The sequence below is a fragment of the Sander lucioperca genome, chromosome 22 (assembly GCF_008315115.2).
Source record: "Sander lucioperca isolate FBNREF2018 chromosome 22, SLUC_FBN_1.2, whole genome shotgun sequence".
In the NCBI taxonomy this organism is placed as follows: domain Eukaryota; kingdom Metazoa; phylum Chordata; class Actinopteri; order Perciformes; family Percidae; genus Sander; species Sander lucioperca.
In genome coordinates, this window is record NC_050194.1 from 3,932,671 (window position 1) to 3,946,287 (window position 13,617).

Below are 13,617 nucleotides of genomic sequence, written 5' to 3' on the forward strand. Positions count from 1 at the left end.
CGCTGCCGAAAATCCAGAAGTTAAAGCCCAAGCAAGAACAATCTTTGCTGAGTTGTGTTGGTGGCCATGATGTTGTGGCCCTCCTCCCCACGGGGTACGGGAACAGTTTGACTTTCCAGCTCGCTCCATTAGTGGTGAAGGAGTTTGGCTAAGGCTAACGCTAGCGATGCTAAGCCAACGTCACGACCAAACGTTAGACAGAACGGAAAAACGAATTTGCGAGTTGGAAAATGCGTGTGAAGTCTTTCGTGTCATTAACGCTAAGAAAAGTTTTTATCAATTCATATATTTTATAACTTTTTGCTTGGATATTATGTTTATTACGGAGTTACAGTCAGACCTTCCTCCACAGCTCTGTGGAGGAAGGTCTGGCTAGTCCTCACAGCATTCCTGGATGGGAGTAAAACATGCTCTGGTTCATGACATTTCTTTAAACCAATCACAATCATCGTGGGCGGGGCTAAGCTCCGGACGGAGCCACGGTGCCTCTGCTAGATATTCTCAGGAAGGAACTTGTTTTGGTGGAACATGTGTGCGTTCGAAAGTAGTTTTAGTCGTGCAACAGAAGCATATTGTCTTAGAGTTCAGTATTCACCTCTTTTGCAGCGGACCAATCAGCTTTGAGAACAGATTCTGTCAAAACAATAAAAATAATCAGTGTGATGTTAACGAGGAACAACAGGGGACCAAACACTGAGCCCTGAGGAACTCCACTTTCAACACACGGTTGTTTAACATCCTCAATTTTCAGCTCAGGTTTGGATAAGTTCCCCAAAAATTACATCACAAGTAGAGGAAATGATGTCACAGTTTGTACATAGAGTTAAACATGACAACATTTACAGAAAAGTCCTTTTTTTATTTTCGTCGTCAGAAACCGGAGCCTCCGTCCAGTCAGTTTCTTTTGTTTCTTTTTTACTGTAACAGAGACGCCCGATACTCCGTCCTGACTGGTCAGCTGCTGCCTGAGGCCCTGCCCCCTCTGAGGTGATTGGTGCTCGCGGCTGAGGGGGAGGGGGATGGGGGGGAGGGGAGGAGGAAGATCTTTTACATCGGAGGAACGACGAGGCCGGCCATTGCTGCAGACGCACAAAGAGACAAACAACTGTTAACGTGAGTTTTCTGCTCCCGAAAAACACCCCAAAAAGTGATTTGTTCAAGCATCAATTACAACAAAAAAAGTGACAAAAACAGTGAAAAAAGTGATGCCAAAATAGAAGGCGGGTACTTGTAGGTAGGTTATGTAATTTAGATCTTCCTTTGTGCAAAAGGAACTAAACTAAATATGTGTAATTATCTTCGTACTGATTTTTTTATTTTTCTTAGTTTCTGTGAGTTCAGTCGGCAGCAGCAACTATTAATAACATTCAAACTGTATTTATTCATCTGCAACACACACACACACACACACTCTGTGGCTTTCTGCCTCGGTGAAGGCGGAGAGCAGCATGAATATTTAACAATCGACAAACCTCTCTGTCAGAAACACTGACATCACACTGACTGCCAGAGTGTGTGCGTGTGTGTATAATGTGTGTATGTGTGATGTGTGTGTGTATAATGTGTGTATGTGTGATGTGTGTGTGTATAATGTGTGTGTGTTTAGAGGATGTATCTGTGGGTTGTAGTGAATAAAACATGGATTGGCCTGTCACTCTGCATGCAATACTAACAGTACTCAGGTTACCCACCCCGTGTGCGTGTGTCTGTGTGTGTCTGTGTGTGCGTGTGTCTGTGTGTTTGTGTGTGTGTCTGTGTGTGTGTGTCTGTGTTAAAAGAAAAGCAGAGCTGATGTGTAATAATACAGTATTTATATCACATATCTATATAACACATTGTTTACAATTTCCTACATTTGTATATGTCACACAACAAAAAATAAAACATACATATTTACATATATGAACTATTTATCCACCATAGTGTATCTAACCCTGTAATGTAAGTAGACATTAAATAAATGATCTGGGAAAACCATATTTTTGTAGCCTAGAAATCTAGACCACCCTAGCGGCAGCAAATGTAATTTGCAGCCAGGGTCGTCTAGCAACTCTCCGTTGGCTTGCGAGCTAGAAAAACCAAACTCTGGTCAGGCCAATCACATCGTGTATAGAGTCGGTGGGCGGGGCCTATGGCTGCTGGTGAACAGCGGTCTTTGGAATCGGCTTTGGCTGCGACTCTGAAGACTTGGAGTTCAGCTTTTCTTTGAGAAAAGAACAGAGAACGGCCCTGAAGTCATTCTTAAAAAAGGAAGATGTGTTCAGAGTTTAAAGTTGAATCTATCAACTAGCGTTGCTCTGATTGGTTGGAGCGCTATCCTATTGGTGCAGAGAGAATTTGAAAGACAACTGTTTATCCCACCCCTCGGATTGAGCCCAGCCAATGGGGAGTTCCCAGACCCAACATCTGTATGAGGAGCTGGCTTGTCAGGCTAATATTTTTATATTCTTTTTTTGAACATTGCTTTAGTTTCTCTCCACATTGAAGTACAAAAAGTCTCCAACGCTGTACCGACACAAAGACGTTTTAAAATGAACTCCCCCTATCTCTTTAAAAAACAGTTTCTGAATAATGCCAGGGAGTATGTTGTTTATGTTTATATACATTGTGTATTTACATAATATAATGTATATGTAGTACATATCAGTGTTCATTATTTTAAGAATACTGTCTGTAACTGTTAATAAACTTGTATCGTACTTGTGTCAGAAACTGTCTGATGGTAAATGTGAAAGTAAAAAGTATTTTAGTTCCTATGACAGTCCCTAAAAACCATTAGTGCGTATTGTTCCAGAGAAACAATCTGTAGAAAAACACAGAATATTAGCCCGTATTTTTACGGACTTTTCTAACAGAATATACGCCACTAACGTCAACTTATTACTACTAGTTTTACACTTATTTTTAGTATTCCTGGTCAATAAATCTCATTTATATGAAATTATACCAAATTTGTGAGTTAAAAAAGCAGAAATTCTGAATCATTTTGTGTAATAGTTAAGGTCAGAGGAAATTCTGTTGATGGATAATCACAGACTGTCAGGTCAATGTAGTCAGGATGCTGTTTTCAAACCATTTCAGTTTATTGTTCAAATGCTGTAAAATTGACTAAAACTCCCAACATTCAATTAAATTCTAACAGTGGCGCTGATGCAGTAAAAGGGACACTTGCACAATATAAATTTAAAATATAAACTCTGATAGTAAATGTGTGATGTGACAGCCCAGTCTCATGGCAGTTCGTGAAATGTTCACGGAATTTAATCTATTGATTCTTGTACACGGACACATTTATCTAGTTTTTTTCGTGCTGGTCAGCACGTTTTTTAAACTGATGTATTTCAATGGGAACGATTCTTTGGAAAACAATGCCAATGTAAAGTCAAAGAGAAGATGACATAGTGTGAAGAGTGACTATGGTAGCGAGTATTATGAAAGACAGAATATCTGCATAGGGAGGTTGGGTCAAACAACACAGGACTTTCACCCAGGAGATCGGGGATCGGGTCCCGCGTGTCACGTTTCCTAAACCCAACTGTCCCGTTCTTCTTTACCTAAACCCAACCGTCCCGTTCTTCTTTATTTAAACCCAACCGTCCCGTTCTTCTTTACCTAAATTCAACCGTCCCGTTCTTCTTTACCTAAACCCAACTGTCCCGTTCTTCTTTACCTAAACCCAACTGTCCCGTTCTTCTTTACCTAAACCCAACTGTCCCGTTCTTCTTTACCTAAACCCAACTGTCCCGTTCTTCTTTACCTAAACCCAACCGTCCCGTTCTTCTTTATTTAAACCCAACTGTCCCGTTCTTCTTTACCTAAACCCAACCGTCCCGTTCTTCTTTACATAAACCCAACCGTCCCGTTCTTCTTTACCTAAACCCAACCGTCCCGTTCTTCTTTATTTAAACCCAACCGTCCCGTTCTTCTTTATTTAAACCCAACTGTCCCGTTCTTCTTTACCTAAACCCAACCGTCCCGTTCTCTTTTAAACCCAACCGTCCCGTTCTTCTTTACCTAAACCCAACCGTCCCGTTCTTCTTTATTTAAACCCAACCGTCCCGTTCTTCTTTACCTAAACCCAACCGTCCCGTTCTTCTTTACCTAAACCCAACCATCCCGTTCTTCTTTACCTAAACCCAACCGTCCCGTTCTTCTTTACCTAAACCCAACCGTCCCGTTCTTCTTTACCTAAACCCAACCGTCCCGTTCTTCTTTACCTAAACCCAACCGTCCCGTTCTTCTTTTCCTAAACCCAACTGTCCCGTTCTCCTTTTCCTAAACCCAACTGTCCCATTCTCCTTTACCTAAACCCAACCGTCCCGTTCTTCTTTACCTAAACCCAACCGTCCCGTTCTTCTTTACCTAAACCCAACCGTCCCGTTCTTCTTTTCCTAAACCCAACTGTCCCGTTCTTCTTTTCCTAAACCCAACTGTCCCGTTCTTCTTTTCCTAAACCCAACCATCCCGTTCTTCTTTTCCTAAACCCAACTGTCCCGTTCTTCTTTACCTAAACCCAACTGTCCCGTTGTTGTCCCACGTGTCATGGAAACGTAAGCTAAAACAGCGGTTATTGGGCTAAAAATACCAATAATAGCAAAGCTGTACAGCCCAACTGGCAGAAAGATTCGTGCTGTAATCACGGAAGATCACGGAAGATGCTTCTCACTGAAATACATTAGTGTAAAAAATATGCTGACCATCACGAAAAAAACGAGATAAACGTGTCCGCGTACATGAATCAATAGATTAAATTACGTGAACATTTCACAAACTGCCGTGAGACTGGGTTGGATGTGAATGCGGTGGGGGTGTTACCTTGCAGCCCGTTGGCGTTGTTTCCGGAGCAGTTTGGGGGCGGGGACGCGGGTGGCCGGACGACGGGAGCGAAGGCGCTCTTCTGTTTGACGGCAGCCGAGAAAGAGAAAACTCCGTGAGAGGAGTTACAGTTAGACACGGCCATGGTCGGACTGGAGGGAACAACTGCAACACACAGGCAGAAACCAGGCAGAAACCAGTCAGAAACCAGGCAGAAACCAGTCAGACACCAGTCAGAAACCAGTCAGAAACCAGGCAGAAACCAGTCAGACACCAGTCAGAAACCAGTCAGAAACCAGGCAGAAACCAGGCAGAAACCAGTCAGAAATCAGGCAGAAACCAGTCAGAAACCAGTCAGACACCAGTCAGAAACCAGTCAGAAACCAGGCAGAAACCAGTCAGAAACCAGTCAGACACCAGTCAGAAACCAGTCAGAAACCAGTCAGAAACCAGGCAGAAACCAGTCAGAAATCAGGCAGAAACCAGTCAGAAACCAGGCAGAAACCAGTCAGAAACCAGTCAGACACCAGTCAGAAACCAGGCAGAAACCAGTCAGACACCAGTCAGACACCGGTCAGAAACCAGTCAGACACCAGTCAGAAACCAGGCAGAAACCAGTCAGAAACCAGTCAGAAACCAGTCAGACACCAGTCAGAAACCAGTCAGAAACCAGTCAGACACCAGTCAGAAACCAGTCAGATACCAGTCAAACACCAGTCAGAAACCAGTCAGACACCAGTCAGAAACCAGTCAGAAACCAGTCAGACACCAGTCAGAAACCAGACAGGAACCAGTCAGAAACCAGGCAGGAACCAGTCAGACACCAGTCAGAAACCAGTCAGACACCAGTCAGAAACCAGTCAGACACCAGTCAGAAACCAGTCAGAAACCAGTCAGAAACCAGTCAGACACCAGGCAGATACCTGTCAGAAACCAGTCAGACACCAGTCAGAAACCAGTCAGACACCAGTCAGACACCAGTCAGAAACCAGTCAGACACCAGTCAGAAACCAGTCAGACGCCAGGCAGAAACCAGTCAGAAACCAGTCAGAAACCAGGCAGAAACCAGGCAGAAACCAGTCAGAAATCAGGCAGAAACCAGGCAGAAACCAGGCAGAAACCAGTCAGAAACCAGTCAGACACCAGTCAGAAACCAGTCAGAAACCAGTCAGAAACCAGTCAGACACCAGTCAGAAACCAGGCAGAAACCAGTCAGAAACCAGTCAGACACCAGTCAGACACCAGTCAGAAACCAGTCAGAAACCAGTCAGAAACCAGGCAGAAACCAGTCAGACACCAGTCAGACACCAGTCAGAAACCAGTCAGACACCAGGCAGAAACCAGGCAGAAGCCAGTCAGAAATCAGTCAGCCACCAGTCAGACACCAGTCAGAAACCAGTCAGAAACCAGTCAGACACCAGTCAGAAACCAGTCAGAAACCAGTCAGACACCAGTCAGAAACCAGTCAGAAACCAGTCAGACACCAGGCAGAAACCAGTCAGAAACCAGTCAGACACCAGTCAGACACCAGTCAGAAACCAGTCAGACACCAGTCAGAAACCAGTCAGAAACCAGTCAGAAACCAGTCAGACACCAGACAGATACCTGTGAGAAACCAGTCAGAAACCAGTCAGACACCAGTCAGAAACCAGTCAGACGCCAGGCAGAAACCAGTCAGAAACCAGTCAGACGCCAGGCAGAAACCAGTCAGAAACCAGTCAGAAACCAGTCAGACACCAGTCAGACACCAGTCAGAAACCAGTCAGACGCCAGGCAGAAACCAGTCAGAAACCAGTCAGAAACCAGTCAGACACCAGTCAGACACCAGTCAGAAACCAGTCAGACACCAGTCAGAAACCAGTCAGACACCAGGCAGAAACCAGTCAGAAACCAGTCAGACACCAGGCAGAAACCAGTCAGAAACCAGTTAGAAACCAGTCAGACACCAGTCAGAAACCAGTCAGAAACCAGTCAGACACCAGTGAGATACCTGTCAGACACTGGAATGAAATGAAATGAATAAATAAATAAATAAAATACAGAGCATATTTTAGGATATAACAATGATAATGTAAAGCTGGTCTTATTTACCGTGATACTTACTGCCGTAGGGAGAGTTGGCAGACGATCCGTTCAGGAAGCCGGGGGAAGTCGCCACTCCTAAGTTTGGCATGCCGGTGTTACCGTAGCCGTTCATGCTGTTGCTTACGTTGTTGCTATAGTTACTCTGTTGGGGGGTGGAGCTGGGCACGTATCCCCGCGGTGACACGCTGCTGGTGTTACGGCTGTAACCAACTGGGACAGGAAACAGATTTAATAAACAGGAAACAGATTTAAAACTCTGCAGTATCCCGAACGCGAAATTGTGTTTTGTAGGATGTTAGGGGAAGAACCAGCCCTACTCTCCCTCTGATTGGCTAGTACTCGTTGCCTGCTCTGGTGGGATTGGTTATGTTCAGGCAAGAGGAGTGGGATTGGTTATGGTTAGGGTAAGAGTGTCAGGGTTAGCCAATCAGGGATGAGTTCCCTAATGAATATTCATGAGTCTTCCCCTACCATCCTGCAAAAAAATAACTTGCATCCCGAACACAGGACTTAAGAGTCCAACACTAAAACCGACTGGCATACCTTGCGTGGTGTCGGAGACGTTGACGGCCAGCTGTCCGCTGAAGGAGTTAACTCCCATCATGCCGTGCGAGGCGGTGTTGCCTAGCGACGGAATCTGGTTGTGGTTCCGGGGAACGCTGTAGAGTGCTTCAGCAATGTCAGCCGCTCGCTTCAGGATGATCTCCTGCACACGAAGAAACTAATTTATATTCATCGGAAATACTTTGAGTTTCATCTGGAATTATTATTATTTGACACACAAACACACACACACACACACACACACACACACACACACACACACACACACACACAGACACACAGACACACACACACACACACACACACACACACACAGACACACACACACACACACACACACACACAGACACACATACACAGTCACACACACACACACAGACACACAAACTGTTGCTGTTAATATTAATACAGTTGGATTTACATTTGTTTACAACCTGCGTTCTCCGTTCAAGGTTACTCTCTGTGTGTGCATGCGTGTGTGTGTGTGTGTGTGTCTGTGTGTGTGTGTATGTCTGTGTGTGTATGTCTGTGTGTGTTTGTTTGTGTGTGTGTGTGTGTGTGTGTGTGTGTGTGTGTGTTTGTGTGTGTGTGAGTGTGTTTGTGTGTGTGCATGTGCGTGAAGCATGTCGGAGAGGACGGAGAGAATATAAAGTGTTTCTGTGTTTCAGGAGGTAAACCTGCAGATGGGGGGGGACGTCCTGCTCACTGAGCATCATGGGATATCTGTGCTTGTGGACAGGTGTGGACAGATGTGGACAGGTGTGGACAGGTGTGGACAGATGTGGACAGATGTGGACAGGTGTGTACAGGTGTGGACAGATATGGACAGGTGTGGATAGATGTGTACAGGTGTGGACAGGTGTGGACAGGTGTGGACAGATGTGTACAGGTGTGGACAGATGTGGACAGGTGTGGACAGGTGTGGACAGATGTGGACAGGTGTGGACAGATGTGGATAGGTGTGGATAGATGTGTACAGGTGTGGACAGATGTGGACAAGTGTGGACAGATGTGGACAGGTGCGGATAGATGTGGACAGGTGTGGACAGGTGTGGACAGGTGTGGATAGATGTGGACAGGTGTGGATAGATGTGTACAGGTGTGGACAGATGTGGACAGGTGTGGACAGGTGTGAACAGGTCTGGACAGATGTGGACAGGTGTGGACAGATGTGGACAGGTGTGGATAGATGTGGACAGGTGTGGACAGGTGTGTTACCTGGTTGTTGTGAGGCATCCCGTAGAGCGCCTCCACCAGGTCTGCTGCTCTCTTCAGCAGCACCTCCTGAAACAGAAGAGAGGAGGGGAGGAAAGGGTTAAAGGAAACGGCCAAAACCTGGCACAAAAATCTGTCAAAAAATAAATAAATAAAAATGTGGCAGAAAACGTAAATGAATAATCAACAAAACATCAAAGGAAGCACCTAAAAAAAACATTAATTAAAGGGCAACAAGTGGCGGCCTCTAGCTCACCCAGTAAGAGCGTTCGCCCCATGGAGGCTGAGTCCTGCAGCGGCCAGGGTTAGAATCTGACCTGCTGCCCTTTGCTGCGTCGTCCCCCATCTCTCTCCCCCTTTCACGTCTATACACTGTCACTTCATAATAAAGGGAAAAGCCCCAAAAATATTCTTTAAAATAAAGGGCAACAGAAAGAGAAGACACCAAGCAGAGCCTCAACCAACCCCACGGTGTCCAGTCTGAGACACATCAGGACGTAAACAGTCCAAACAGTAAGAACAGCAGTGGAAGCGTCAGGGCCAGTAGCGGAGATAGCGTGGGTGCTTGGGTGCATATGATCTCATGTTGTGATAGTCCAGCTCTTCTTATCAAACATATAGATAATAGAGCCATGTCAGTTATATAGTGTGGCACTGATTGAGAGCTCTTGGCCTGTTCAGCACCATGGACAGCGACAGCTGTTCAGCACCATCTCTGGCCATCAGCTGTCTCTGTTCGTGGTGCTGAAACATTGTTACTGGACCGGCTAACTGCTTTCTTTGTTCGTCAACACAAACTTGTTAAAACGTGTCTTTTCTTTGTGATTTATTTGACTTATAGGCTTATTGGCTCAACAAGGGACACATCATAACGTGCATTCATCAGATACGCTAACGCTAGCTACAAGGGTTTGTGGTGACTTTGCCTGGAACGCTGACAAGTCGTGAGTCGTGACTTGAAGTCGTAACTTAGGGGCTAAACACGGTGTCTGCAACGCAGCATATTATTTTGCTGGAGAGACATTTATTTAGGTTTCCGTTTTAATACTTTACTAAAGAGTTCATGCAGTAACTGCACATGAGACATGTTTTATGCAAACACAGCACGTTAACGTAACTTATGATACGATGACGACTGGAACTAGTGGGCTGTTATATTTACTCGTCCCGAGCCATCGGCAAACCTTCAGTATTTTCTACTGATTTTATTTGGGGCTTTCAGCGATTTTTTTATGCTTTATTAAGTTTTTGTGTCTTTTTCCGCTGTTTTTTGGGTTTTACCCTGGTTAGTATTTATAATATATCTTTACTATATGTATACAAGCTTCAGATAGATTCTCAAGGTATTTGTATTTGGAACTAGTTTGTGAATACACTTTACCTGATGGAGCTGACTGTATTAAACTGTGTTTATTCAAACAGAGCTCAGTTACACTTCACAGAGCACACACACACACACACACACACACACACACACACACACACACACACACACACAGACACACACACACACACACACACACACACACACACACACACACACACACACACACACACACACACACACACACATACACACACACAGACACAGACACACACACACAGACACACTCTTAGCCTCTTTAACACTGAACTACTTCACTTCAATGAACAGTTAGTGTTAAAACGCTGCCAAACAAACAGCTCTGAGAGTGTGTGTGTCTGTGTGTGTGTGTGTGTGTGTGTCTGTGTGTGTGTGTGTGTGTGTGTGTAATCAGCGGCAGCAGAACAAGCCTTCATTAGTCTTTATCTTAATTAAACACTCTCTCAGTTAATCTGCTGCTTTTCATTACAAACTTCTTCTTCAGCAGGGTTTTCAATTAACCCCGCCCCCTCACTCCTCCACCACTCCGTTCCTCTGTTCATCCATTCATCTGTTCCTCTGTTCATCCATTCATCCAATCATCTGTTCTGTTAAAATACGTCACGTTACAGCCCTGATGGTCAACCCAAACAAAATCTGCAAAAAGCGTCAACAAAGAGCAGAAAGCGCCAGAAATATCAAAAAAGAACAAGCGTCAGAAAAACTGTCAATTATGACAATACAACATTTTGGATCACACACACAGACACACACACACACACACACAGAGACACACACAGACACACACACACACACACAGACACACACACATACAGAGACATACACAGACACACACACACACAGACACACACACACACACTCTCTGACAGAAAGTCATTTCTGTGAAGTAGCGTTCAGCAATTGTCTTTAATCTGCTCGTTTATGCAGAGCGACGTTCAAGAGCGTCGCAGCATGAGAGGAGATTTATTCACACACACACACACACACACACACACACACACACACACACACACATACGCTGTTTAAAGTGACAAATGAAAGGGTTATTATTGTTACAAGTGTTTCATTGTTACGCAGTGAGATGACAAGCACCTCTCGCACACACAAACGCATGCACACATGCACACACACACACACACACACACACACACACACACTAACAAGGTTACCACGAACATAGAGCTGGAGGTTGGGATGTCATCACTGACGAGGAAACCAATTATTCTTTTATTAAGCACGCACACGCACACACACACACACACACACACACACACACACACACACACACAGACACACACACACACACACACACACACACACACAGATTTGTCTTTAAGCCTCAGCGGCAGGAAATGAACCTTAATAAACGCGACATCATGAATAAAATATAATTATATGATGGAACCAGTGTAAATAAATCCCATAATAAGGGTCTGAATCATCTTGTGGATAATGGACGGGGTCGGCCGTCACATTCAGCGCATTCACACGCAGTTTAAATCCAGATTATATTTGGGTTGATGTTTCCCAGCTGCAGGTGAACAGTTCTGGTCCCGGTCGATGCAGCCAGATCCCGTCTTCAGTAGTCCGTACGGACGATGGCTCTTTGAGGCGATTGGTCTGGTGCGGGGGTTGGTAAACTCCAGTTGCATTGACCGTTGCATCAACCGTGAGCAACCAAGCTCCATTGTTCCGACCTCTCAATAACCCGAAAAATTCCCTTTGGTCCTACAGCCCACTGGTGGCAAAATTACGAATCCCACTATGACCACGCCAAGTCCCACCCTACGAAGCAGCTCGATTGGTTGGGGTTAGGCATTTGACCTTGATTGGTTAAGGTTAGGATAGCCGATTGGTCAGGGGTTAGGACCTGAACAAATCGTTACCTTGCGTAAGCATGGACGCCTGGCCAATAGATGCTATTGAAGGGCGGGTCTTGGCGTGTTCATAGTGGGATTCGGACTAGTGGGCTGTAGGACCAAAGGGACTTTTTCAGGTTATTGAGAGGTCGGAACAATGGAGCTTTGGAGAAATGACATGGCACCATCAAGCTAACGTTCCACGCTGAAAATGTCAAGTTTTGAAGAGAATATGGATGTGTGTCCACCCTTCACACCATAAACAACTCTGGATAATGCATTTCCTGCATAAAATGCGTGTGAATACTAAAAGCTGAAAAACTCAACTGGATTAACGACATCTTCATCCAAAATAAAGCCAGTAAGTCAGTTTAGCATCAGCTATTATAAAAATAGAATACATACTGACATTCATACTAATAAGACCCTAGCCTTAGCACCGCCCAAGATGATTGTGATTGGTTTAAAGAAATGAAAACAAACCAGAGAGTTTAGTCTCCCATCCAGGAATGCTGTGTGGACTAGACAGACCTTCCTCTGCAGCTCTGTGGAGGAAGGTCTGACAATTTGAGACTACTGCTTCAGTGACCTGAGGAATCCTGCATGTATCTTAATGACCTATATAGCTGTATAACGGGGTAACCTCGGGTTACATGTCTGCACATACTCCGTACGTTCTAACGTTGGCGCTTGGACAGTATTTTTTTTAGCTTAATTCAAGGTGTTTGTTGCTTTTTTGTATTTTTTTTATCAAGGTTTTAAGCAACTTCATCTCTAATAACTTTCATTCATTTATTCAACCTTTATTTATACTCTCGAGAGATCATTGAGGGGCGGCCCTCATTTAAAATGACATCGAGCTACAAAGAGAGAAAACAATGCAGAAAACGAAGAAACTGAGTTTCTGACTTTAGTTTTGAACACGACACACCTGAAGACACACCTTTAGGGCCCTATTTCTACGATCTAAGCCCCCGGCGTGAAGCACCTGGAGCAGGTGCGTTTAGGGCGTGTCCAAATCCACTTTTGCTAGTTCGACGGTGGAAAAAAGGGTCCATTCGCCGGGTGCATGGTTCAAAAGGGTTGTACTTAGTGTCTTCATTAATCAGAGGTGTGTTTTGGGCGTAACATGCAATCAACCAATCAGAGATCATCTCCCATTCCCTTTAAAAGCCAGGCGCGTTTGGACCTTGGAGCATTGCTGTTATGATGGAGGATTTGTTAAAATAACAATGAAATGCTGCGTTATTGACTTTAGACCAGGTTTTTGTTGGTCAATGGTGCGATCACTTCCCGCTGCCTCAAGATAGCAATACTCCCAGAATGCACCTGAACACACCTCCCTGTAAGACCAGCACGCCCAGAATGCACCTGAACACACCTCCCTGTAAGACCAGCACTCCCAGAATGCACCTGAACACACCTCCCTGTAAGACCAGATGGGCCACAGATGGGAGCAGGTGTATTTGTTATTTAAACGACTTGGGCGCTGGACGGAAACTGACAACTGGGTCGGTCTTAAACTAGCAGAGAGACTTGGGTCGGACTTTGTGCCGCGCTGGGTGCAGGTTAGGACCCTATGTGTCTGATGAACCTTCATTCCTTCATCTGTTTCTTAAACTGGACTTCTGGATCTGATTATTTATTATGAATTCTAACATCTGCATTGGAGGGATCTGTCACCGGCTTCACGATGATCGTTAACGTCTTTAAAAG

General features: G+C 44.9%; 1 protein-coding gene across 4 annotated transcripts in view; it reads right to left on the bottom strand.

Annotated features, from left to right (window-relative positions):
• Positions 1–476: 476 nt before the first annotated feature.
• ebf3a (EBF transcription factor 3a) overlaps positions 477–13,617 on the bottom strand; it is a 56,848-nt gene continuing 43,707 nt past the window's right edge. For 2 of the 4 annotated variants that reach the window (XM_035997812.1, XM_035997811.1), the window contains exons 12-16: positions 8,683–8,748; positions 7,444–7,606; positions 6,919–7,110; positions 4,816–4,980; positions 477–1,079 (exon numbers count right to left, since the gene is read on the bottom strand). In XM_035997812.1, the coding sequence (XP_035853705.1) occupies positions 1,048–1,079; positions 4,816–4,980; positions 6,919–7,110; positions 7,444–7,606; positions 8,683–8,748 (618 nt within the window). In that variant the 3' untranslated portion in view covers positions 477–1,047. Of the gene's footprint in view, positions 1,080–4,815; positions 4,981–6,906; positions 7,111–7,443; positions 7,607–8,682; positions 8,749–13,617 lie in introns of all 4 variants that reach the window. The other 2 variants (XM_035997810.1, XM_035997809.1) reach the window with 1 other exon arrangement.